At 33.9% G+C, this 11,862-nt stretch overlaps 1 protein-coding gene across 1 annotated transcript; it reads left to right on the forward strand.

Moving 5' to 3' along the window:
* Nucleotides 1-3,714: 3,714 nt before the first annotated feature.
* vvl (ventral veins lacking) lies at nucleotides 3,715-8,906 on the forward strand. The gene has a single exon (XM_088231923.1). The coding sequence runs from the start codon at nucleotides 4,078-4,080 to the stop codon at nucleotides 5,209-5,211; it is 1,134 nt and encodes a 377-aa protein (XP_088088049.1). The 5' UTR covers nucleotides 3,715-4,077; the 3' UTR covers nucleotides 5,212-8,906.
* Nucleotides 8,907-11,862: the final 2,956 nt, after the last annotated feature.

An 11,862-nucleotide genomic window follows, 5' to 3' on the forward strand; every position in this document is an offset into this window, starting at 1 on the left:
CATATCAAGAGATTGTAATTCATTTTGTAAACAAATTTAAACTGTATATATTAAATACATTTGTGATTTATTTTGAATATATATAAAGGATATGTATTAAATAAACATGTTAGATTGTTCTTAGAATTTTAACATGGAACCTAATCTTATATCTTCCATTATATTTGTGTTCATTTTACGCCGATTTTTTTAAAGTTAGTGTCTCTCGGAACGGAACCCTGTCGTAAAACGACGTTTACTTGTATAATAATTCAAAGATAAATAAAATTTATTAAACTAACAAATATGAATAAAATTTGAAATTGAAATCACAATAGATATGAGTATATATCACAAATCAACTATAGCAAAGAAAAACAGTAAATCATGCATAAAAAATATTTCTATTTATGTATATAAACTAAATGTAGATAAATAATCCCACTATACCCCACTATACCCCAACTTGATTTCGGTTTTCTAATGGTGAGTATTTTACAACTCGTTGAAAATGTCCCCAAAATTATAATATTTAGGTAGGTAAATCATAAGATAAATAATAAAAAAAGTTAATACAATAAGAACATAAAAGCATTGATCTTTATAATTATTTTTTTTAATGTTCGTTTGTTAATTCGCATTTTCCCCTTTTTTCACGTACTTACATATTAAAACAAAAAAGTGTATGTAGATATGTAGTTAAATAAAAAGAGCAAACTTATAGAAGATGTTTTTTTTTGATAATCTGCAGATTAAAACAGGTAATTTTTATACTGTTGATATAGAAAAGAAAAGGTAAACTCTATACTATTTGAAATAGTAATACATTAGCAGTTATGCAACAATACCTATATTGTTATAAATGTTCGCTCCAATTCAATTTTATTTTTATTTTTCTGCAATCCAACTCAACTACAAAGATTTGTTTACCTGAATAAATGTTGATTTCATTATTACAGTTATTAAAAAATCTTAAATTATCTACTAATGGCTTAAAACAGTTCCCGCTAAAACGAGACCTGTCTGTGGGTTTTTTCATTAACTCTATTAAACTGTGTATTTTTAAAAATCTGGGATAAGTTAGTGCGATAAAAAATAATAATATCTAGATTGTCGGTTCAATCTTATAAAATGCTCTAATATTTAAATTTTCTAGTAAATAATTAAAATTTTATAATTAATAAGTTTTATGATTTATTTACTCACGGCTGAAGCAAAATTTAAAAGTAATTGAAAACATACCTATTTTAAATGTAATAAGAAAAATAGTTGGAGAGTATCAAATAAACACAGGGATTTTTTTTTCTTTCTTTTCTAACTCATATAGTGTCCATGCGCCTCGACTGTGGAATCATCTCGTATCCACCATCAAAAAGGTTACTACATTATCTCTGTTTAAATCACGTCTGAAGAAACATCTTCTTTCTCCTCCTTAATCTCTCCTCCTTTCCTTTTTCCCCTTTTCCCAGTAATAGTTTTGATTTAAGGTAATTTGTAAATTTTTATATATCTTTAGCTTTTTAATCTTTTTTTCTATTGAATATGTTCTGTAACTTGAATTATAAAAATAAAACTTTTATTTTATTGGTCGGTTGGAAGAAATGGCCATTTGGCAATAAGCCCGCTAATGTACAAATAACATTGTGTACAAAAAATTTAATAAATAAAAAAGTCGAACATTGTCAAAGATGACAAAATATAGGGAAGAAGTAAGAAGTCTAGTATTTTAATTTTAAATGGGTAAGTGAAATCTTTTTCTGACATTGTATTACGGACGTCAGGTAGATAATTAATAATTAGAGACTTTTACCCTAGAAAATTTGAATTCGAAATGTCTTAGTCCAGTTAGATTTTATTTAGACTTTAAGTTTAGGGGTTACTAATTTAAGTGCAAAGATATTGCTCTTTAATCAGTTCTTGTATCTGTAATAAATTATACAAAATCTCCGTACGTTGGCGATTTAACAAGAAAATAATTAAATCACCTACTCAACTTATATAACACTTACTAGATTATTATTTAAAACAATAGAATAATATTAACATATTACAAAAGATAGGAAAATATTTAAGAGAGGGAAATCTGTAAGTCAAGGCATTATAGGACTTACAAATGAATTATACTTTTAAAAGAAAATAAGATCTCCTGAATAATTATATAAATATTTTTTTATGCCCTTATTTCGTCATAACTTATGTAGATTACTAAATGTTTTAAAAATATTTTAAAAAACAAATAAACATATTTTTATTATATCTATTAAATGCATCCATAAAAAAAATGCGTTAAAAAAGTTGTTATTATCTGGGGAAAAATACATATTTGTTATTTTTAATAATAAAGTTTTGATTAATTTTTTAAAAAGCGATAGGTCTTTTCAATGAATGCCATCGGATTTTTATTTTGTTGGTAACATGAAACCGACGTTTATTGCTATCGAGTGCCTACGCCCGAATGTGTGAAGACAGTAGTAGACACTGGATTTCGCACCCCAGGGAGATTATAAACAGTGATGAATAATCCATCTTATGAGATAAAAAAGGCATAATTGTGAATCTTTTAAACAAACTAATGACAGGTTATTAGCCCTGTTAATGCCTAGATATTTATATTCCCTTCTCAAAAATGTTTTCCATCTATGTTGTGATATCATAAAACGTTTTTTTTTCACGTTTTAATAAAACAAAAACTAAAGTTTTCTTACTTATTCGCCTTTCGGTAAGTATAAGACAGTACTTACATAATAAATTAGATGCGTATGGAAATTATTCTGAATATTTAAATCTGCATAATATTATGTGCCTTTATTATAGTATGAAGATACATATTGAAGTGTTGCTGAGTATGATCGTTGAGTTGTGGTTTGTCTGCTAATCGAGCCAAGGTGTCTGTCCTGCTGCGGGTTAGGGGCACGGGTGCGCTTCTGGGGACTCTCGGTTGGGCGCGAGGGGGTGAAAAGGCTCGTAATATTTTAATCAGTTCGTGGAAAACTCGCCTGAAATCGCTCCACTGTGTTAGCAAAATTTTCTCGGCAAATGAAGGAAAAAACCTCGAGGTGCAATAGTTATGCATTTATTTTAAATCTGTGTGTCAATTTTATTGATTTGATGCCGAATAAAAAATTGTATGTACCTACGTAGGTAATAATTTATTTTCAGGATGCGTGTTAAGTGCCAATTTAGATTGTATTATAAAAGCACTATTCAATACATCGGCAGATGCAGATACTTACAGGTGTGTATTGGGTGCTTTTATACCTTTAATACGGGAATACTGTATACATAAGTTGCTTCATGCGTGCGTTTTTAAAAAAAATAATATTTTGCTTTAACATCTTCATGCGACAATTATTTTAAGTATACTTATATAAATGTTATATAGTTTACCATTATATCTAATAAAACAAGTAAAGTTTTCATAATAATTGTCACATTCAAAATAATGTAAGGTAGACACTTAATTACTAGACCTATGGTATAATTTGACTAGATGGGCGAGATTTTTTTCGGATTGAATTCGTTTATCCGAAGTGACAGAGCTCGCTCAGTGCAGAGCATCAACCCCCCTTCTCGCGAACTACCCCCCCGTCAGATATAGATGGTAACCAATAGGAACCGGGGACGTGACGTCACGAGGACAACCGACCAACGGGAGGGCTCGCGTCCCCACCCCGCTGGATAGGGGGCGGGGTCGGCACCGCGGAGCGCCTGCCACCAGCCGCCGCCTTCAGTCCGAGTCGAGAGCGCGCGCGCTACGCATGTCCCACGAGCAGTCCGCAGTGCGTACAGTCCTGACAAGTGCACCACCGTGGCTCACCCTCGCGAGTGTCCGTGTCCGTGTCCAGTGTTGTCAGTGCGGGTCCCGGCGTGACGTGTGATGGTACAGTGCAGGCAGGGACACTCACCCGCCGGCAGACGTGATCGTTTAGTTATTGCCGTCCCGCCCTATGCTACGACATGAGCGACGGTCGGCAAAACCATCTGTGACAATTAATTTCAGAAAGCGATATCATAGATTTTTCACAAAGAGACGGAAGGCTTGCCAGAGCCTTCGAAACGTACAAGACGCCTTCCTCGGCGGAGCTGCGGTACGGGGCGATGGCGGCCACCACGTACATGAGCGCGGCGCCGGGAGACCTGGACGGCCTGGGTATGCTACCCGGCGGGTACCACTCCTCGGCCGCCAGCCCGCGCTCCGCGGCCGACGCCACGGAGATGAAGTACCAGCATCATCACCATCTGCACCACCCGCACGGCCAGGGCTCGCCGGGCCACGGGGGCGCGCACGGCCCGGCGCTCGGCCACTGGGCCGCGCTGCCCCCTGCCGACCCCTGGGCCGTGCACCACCACCATCACCAGCACGCGGACGTCAAGCCGCCCGAGCGCCACCACCAGCAGCCCGTGGCCAGCCCTCACGCCTGGCACGCGCCCGTCGTCTCCCACTACGGCGGGGGCTCGCCGCTGCAGTACCACGCCGTCAACGGCATGCTGCACCCCTCGCACCCCGCCCACCCGCAGCACGGCGGGCCGTTGCACCCGTCGCTGCGCGATCTGCAGCCCTCGCCCGCGCTCCATCACCACTTGCCGCCAGAACGGGACCTGAGTGGGGAGGAAGACACCCCGACCTCGGACGACCTAGAGGCTTTCGCCAAGCAATTCAAGCAGCGGCGAATAAAGCTCGGCTTCACCCAGGCGGACGTCGGTCTAGCCCTAGGCACTCTCTACGGAAACGTATTTTCGCAAACAACTATTTGTCGGTTCGAGGCGCTGCAGTTGAGTTTCAAAAATATGTGCAAACTAAAACCTCTCCTTCAAAAATGGTTGGAGGAGGCCGACTCGACGACGGGTTCTCCGACGAGCATCGACAAAATCGCGGCGCAAGGTCGAAAAAGAAAAAAGCGCACGAGCATAGAGGTATCCGTGAAGGGAGCTTTAGAACAGCATTTCCACAAGCAGCCGAAACCGTCGGCGCAAGAGATCACCTCTTTAGCGGACAGTTTGCAGCTGGAAAAGGAGGTCGTAAGGGTATGGTTCTGCAACAGGAGACAGAAGGAGAAAAGGATGACACCGCCCAACACTATGGGCGGGGACATGATGGACGGAATGAACGCGCCGATGCACTACGGGCACCACGACATGCACGGCAGTCCTTTGGGACACCACTCGCACTCGCACAGCCCGCCCATGTTGTCCCCTCAGGCTATGGCCGGTCACCAACTGGCCGCGCACTAACAGTTAGCCTGCTGGGCGCCCCTCGACAGACACTTCCTCTGCCCGGACGATAACAACCCGTAGCGCACTCCTGCCCCCCCCTGGCCATGGCCCGCCAGGTGAGCGCCACTCCTCGCATTATTTTGTCTCCATAAGACTTAACCTCTAGTCCGTTTCCTTACGCCCGCGCTCGCCGCGATCGCCCGCTGGATGATGTCTCCGTGCCGCGGGAAGACGGCTCGACCGTCCGAGGACGAGGACGCTGTGTGGAGCCATCCAGCTACGCCGGCTCGCAAGGCGGGGGACTCATATTGAAGCCCTCGCTTCGCCAGCAGATCGGATGGTGCTCGGGGTGTGGTACTTCTCACGCTGGGAATGATGGGAGCCGGGACGGGATCCTACTCGAAGAAAGTGATATTGTCCATAATCAGTGGGGCCCAGGCTGACTGAATCATCGTGATCGTAATCGGAACCCTCACGCGATATATAATAAACTGATATACTGACTTTTTTCAAAGACGAATAGTCATAGTTAAGGTGTAAATAGGGAAAATGTATATATTATACATATACATACATATATATATATATATATATATATATATATATATATATATAGGACCTAACATAACGTTTTATTAAATGTACAATAAAATAATTGTCTTTTGTTTGTGAAAGTAGAACATTGTTGAATTTTTAATACTTAAGATTTATAGAAAATGCCCATTATGAGTAAGAACAGTATGTTAAGCTTAAGGCCAGAAAAAAGTACCGAACCAAAATATGTTAAGATTATTATTTGTATATTTGAAATGATTCTCGTTAGCGGCATTCACCTTTTGTCATAATATGATATTATACGAATATTATAATATGAATATGTGTATACCTTAACTGAATTAGGTACCACAGTGTCCATCGATTTTGAGAGATCTGTTCTCATTCAACTTTATTGGAAAAAATTGTAATGTGTATTTTTGTAGCTATAAATTATGAAATTTGACCGAAGTAGCGTTATTATTTTTGCATTTTAGCATTATATTTGATATAAAACCGTTCTACCGCGATCTGTTATTTTGGAATTTTGAAATACTTATTTTCCGATATATTTATTGTACTTCGAGGTTCGAAATGACGCCTGTGGGTTTATGTAAATAGTGTTACCTTCTTATTTTGTATAATTTCGTACCTATTGCACATCGAGTCAGTTTTCTTCTCCGTCAAGTTGTGAGGACTTCGGGTAGTGCTATTATTGGTGTATGGTGTGGTGTATATTGCTGGTCAGTAGGAGAGTGTCAGGAGTCAGGAGCCGCACTGACGTCACCCTTTCGACACGCAACTCTCCGCTACTCTGATCAAACTAGTCTTTTAAATAAGCGGATATACCTAATGTCTAATTGTTCAAATAACTAATTACCTACATTTTTATTCGTTGGACGGGTATTCTTAAGTTATCCGTTGAAGTCTCAATGACGTTTTAGTAACGGCTTGTCTTAATTTACATATTTTGTTACTTTCCTATAGTTAATCTTATTTTACATGTTTTGCTCGATGTGGTTTTCCAAATATGTACTCAAGTTTAAACCCAGTTTTAAGCTTTCAAGTTTTTTTTAAATTTTGTCCAAAAATTACTCATTTTTTATAAATACCGTGTAAAAATGATGGTTTGAAAAAATACTTTTATTTAATCAAAATGGCAGTACTTACGTATTTTCATACAAAACATTTCGTGTAAAGCAAAACTATTTATACCGGGTAAAAAATGAAGGAAAAAATAACTCTTCAGGTAAATATTGCATATTTTGCAGTGTGAAAAATAACAATATTATTTTTAATCCTTTAATATTGATACAGAAGTGAAGTGAAAACTAGTGAGAGATGTGTTTTTGTTTCATAAAATATAAAACTATGCGTAGATACTAGGTACGTATAAAATATTATTAATTTAATTTACAATGAAAAACGATTGTCTACTAACTGAAAAAATCTTAGTAAATCAGCAATGCCTACATTTTTTTTTAATATTGACAATTTTATCAGGCATGAAAAAAGATTTTTCGAGCAAAACTCTGAATGTGCACATTCTGAGAGAACATTTAATGTCACTTTTATATTTATTATTTTTAAAATTTCAATGCATTATTGTTTTATGCAAAAAATACATCACCGGTTTAAGTACCTTTACCTATCTGTTGACGTACTTATGCACTTACGTACTACCATTAAAACCAATTATATGTCCAATTTAGGGCAAGCATTTATGCTTACCTACACAAAATATATTTAAATAAACGTTTTTACGAAAAAAAACTGATTGTGAAAAATGCGTATTGGATGAATTATTGACTTTATTTTTTACCTTTTTAAATAATTTTTGTATTTGTTATGGTAATACATTTTTATGATTTTGTATTATTGCATAATTAAATACTAATCAGCTATTTGTTTATAACGCCGTACTAAAAAACAATAAATGTAAGTGGTACTTTATTTATATTTTTGTCTTAAGTTTAAAATTTATATAACGAGAGTAAATGTTTTAAAAATGTTATTTATAAATTCCACTTAAAATTATATTTATTTACTTGCCTTAAACACTCAATTTATGCAAAGGGAAAATGAACTGTTATTTATGTTATCTAAAATAGAATTATTTTTTCAGTAATTCTGAATTAACAACTAAGTTGAAATAGTGTACTAAATATTGAAAGTAAGCGGTATCTGTTGAACATGTTCTCCAAATGTTTAAATCAAAATCCTGTACCTAATTGTAATTCTAGGCAGTTTATGTCAATATAATATCACGAATGGGAAAAATACTCCCCTATCACCGTTTTTTTCTTACAGTAAAATTATCGAACAGATTGAATTATGAATTTCTCCCCCGTGTGAGTTAGGTATTTACTTTTAATGATTAAAAGCCAGTGAAGAGAAAGAAAGGATTTTTTGTCCATAAATATCCGATGGGTATTGTATTAATAGAATAGATAAGATGGAAGAGTTGGAGAATGCATTGTTTGAGTACTTAAACGTAGATAGGTAAACGAAAAATGTGATACTGAATACGATTGTAGCGATAACCGCAATCAGTTTATGTAATAATATGGTATGATATGATTTATCCGTGACTTGACTGACTTGTCACTTAGTAAGGGATTCCCCGAAACTTTTCCGCTTCTAAGGGATATTTTGCTATTTTTCTTTATTTGTTTGTGTTTTAATTCATCCCCGGTGAAAGGATCGTTGCTACAATCACCATTAGCAGAATCGCATTAAATAAACTGTGTGTGAACCCAAATTGTGAGGGATTCACGATTCATCGTCGATAAGGCAAATCATAACGAAAAATGTATACAGATTATTAAGATAAAGTAATTATTGTTTATAATGTTACCACCAGTCGAGGGACTTCAAGGTATAATGTTTTTGTAATAGTTTTGAATTTGTAAATAAGTAATATATATGTTTTAGTTTTTGTTTTATCGTACTTCTTGTAAACGATGTAAATAGATCTGCCCTGTGTGGCAGAAGTTAAATAGGTTTACCGACGATTTTTTATTCTATTTTTTTGTTTTACGACTTGACGGCATTATTTTCAATGGGTGCGTTGTATATGTGTTATTATATATATCATATTGCTATACATATAATGAAATAAAATACGAATTACAATAATTATAAATTGAATAAAATAAAATGACACACTTTTATTAAAATATACAGTTTTTGATTTTCACCTCATCCTTTTCCAGAGTTCGTCACAGTGTTTATTTAATTTAATACCTAGAAACACAAATTATCTTCAAACTTCACATTGCTTCTAGAATAATGTCATTGAAATTAGTGAGTGCAACTGAATTCACAAGTTTGAACTGCTGTTGAAATTAGGTTTATTGATGTAGGAATTCAAAAGAGTGAAAATGACGGGGTTAGAAAAATATAATATTATAACCAAATACTTGTGGTATCTCAGTCAAATAATTATTATCATGAAAATCCTGGAATTTAAATCTGAATTTCTGGAAATCGATTTCATTAAATCATTTTTATTTTATTTGTCAATTTGTAAACATTATGTCCGACTTGTAATAATTTACTAGTAATCAAATTTATGCACACTACCTTTAAATAATTTATATGATATTGAATGAAATCAGATGGGCTTATAGTAACATACACTTCTCGCTATTCATAATTTATTTTCCAAAAATTTAGTTTGGTTATTATTATCTAAATACTATTACACTATCTAAATATTACAAAAATAGTGTCATTTTGAAGTTTTATAAGTGCTGAAATTTTCTTGATTGAATTTGATTTAAACGATAAAATGAAAATTCAATTTCAAAAATGAGTTATGAAGTAATGTTATTGTATAAAAAGCTTATGATGGGTTCAACGCGTACATTTAAACATAGATAAGATGTGTTCTTTTTAGGCTTTTGAAAAACCGCTAGTCCATAAAAAGTTCTAAAAATATGCATATTATCTAAAGTGGTAGATTTCTATACCTACCCCAAAATATACTGGTCCTGAAAATTTTTGCAATCATTACGTATGTTTAATTTAAACAGCTTAACTCTGGCTAGATTTAGTTATATGTGATAATATTAATTGGATTCTCATTTTATCATATATCTAGACAAATTAATTACCCAAGAATAATTTTGCACTGAAATAAATAGCATTGGTAGCTTTTAATCGGTTTACATCATAAACATTAGCAATGGCTTATATTTGCCTGTAAATATATCTAAATATTTAATAGTTTTACTTCACAGGTATTTTAAGACTCCGAATTAAAGAAAAAAAAGAAATGAATATAAAACTTTGTTTTTAATCACGATTTTTTTCTACCGATCGGTATTATCCCTTGATGAAAAAGCTTGTGTAGCTCTAAAATCGCTAGAAGAACAAATAAATGTTAAAAACAAAGTTGTTTTATTATAATGAATAATCACAAAGTTAGTGCTTCAAATATTATTTTTTTGCTTAAAATAGCACAGTAAAAAAATAAAAAACTGAAAATAATTATTATCTAAAATAAGGTAGTTCTTAGTTATGTAAATGAAAATGTCCATAAAAAAATACTCGTGAATGTGTTATAATCTGTTAAAGTAATTAAAATACTGTACTTTTTTTATAGACGTTTTAAAGCCAGTTGCGCCACAAAAAGTCACATGTAAAAAAGTTTAAAGTTAAATTATTGTTTTGATCATGTCAAAATGGGTTGTTTTATTTTTCGTTTTCTTTTAAATCGTTTTGTCAATTTTTACCAAAATGGTATAATGATATACCTTTAAACTTTATTTAACTTTCCTATTTTGGTGCAACTGGACCTTAACATGATGAGAGTGTTTAAAAAAATAAAACTGGTACAAAATGCATATTATAGGAGTACACATATATTTTATAAAGTTAAACATATATATTTGCGTTCTTATGATGCATGTAATAATTTCAATTTTGGGTACTTTTTTTTAGTCGTAAAAAACAATGTTAGAAAATGGTAAACAAATTTCGGTAAAGAGGACTTCAATCATTGTATTGTACCTACATACAATTTGATATTTTTCTGTTATTGGATTCAATCACTACATACATAATTTTTTTTCGTCAGTAAAATTAAAATACGAGTAGTCACGGAAAATCTTTCAAAAAGAAAGACATATATTTATTTTATTTTTAATCCTAAATTAGGACATACATAAACATATTCTCATGTGTGCCTTATTAGACAGGTTGATCGAATATTCAAATGAACATTTGTATCCAAACTCCACGCAGGGCTCTTGGCCTCATAGAGTTAGGGATTCATCATATTTTTTTGTAATACTTGTATGTATATTTTCATGAATAAAGAAATAAATGAACATATGTATAAAAATGAAAATGAGAATTCCAAGGTACAATTTATGGTTCTATTTAATGTACATTTAAATAACTTTTTTCAACATTTGGTTCTGAAGTGGGAAAATAATCAAATAAGTATATTAAAAAAAGAGTTGTTTATCCATTTTCATTGATTTTCTGTGTTGGATAGGAAGGTTCTTTAGAAAGTAACTTGTAGTTTTAGTAACTAAGCATTATTTACTATAAAAGTCAGCGATTGAATACATTTCAGCGTTGATAGTAAATATTTTACCTACACGTGCCTATCTACATATTATATTATTAGTTTGTATTGTTTTTGCCCTGGTAAAACATGTAACGTATCATGTAATATACCCAACTGTTTCAAAATATTGTGTTAAAGGTCACACGGAAAAGTACCTAAAATCCAATGTTTAAAAGTGCGTAATAACTATCAGCGATTGAAGTCCAATGATCACAAAACATAAAGGTAACAATTGTTTTTTGTTTAAATTGTCCGTAGACCTAAAAATCAACATTCAACCGATAACTTCGATAGTAATACAACAGTATTCTTAGTATGTACAATTCTTTGCAGACATGTATATTGTATTGGATTCAACCCACTAGGAAGTTTATTAATATTGATAGGATAGAGAACCTCTTAGGAAACGGCATGTTAATTCAGCTCTTTTACTTCGCAAAAATCAAGTAATTTAATTATTAAAGAAATATGGTGTCAAACATAGACATGATGGTGAATGTCACATTGTGTGTAAAGTGATCATTTAAAGCCAAAATTCAAATGTAATTCAAAGT

The sequence above is a fragment of the Micrasema longulum genome, unplaced genomic scaffold (assembly GCF_059751315.1).
Source record: "Micrasema longulum isolate JH-2025_06_02 unplaced genomic scaffold, ASM5975131v1 h1tg000932l, whole genome shotgun sequence".
NCBI classification, from domain to species: Eukaryota; Metazoa; Arthropoda; class Insecta; order Trichoptera; family Brachycentridae; genus Micrasema; species Micrasema longulum.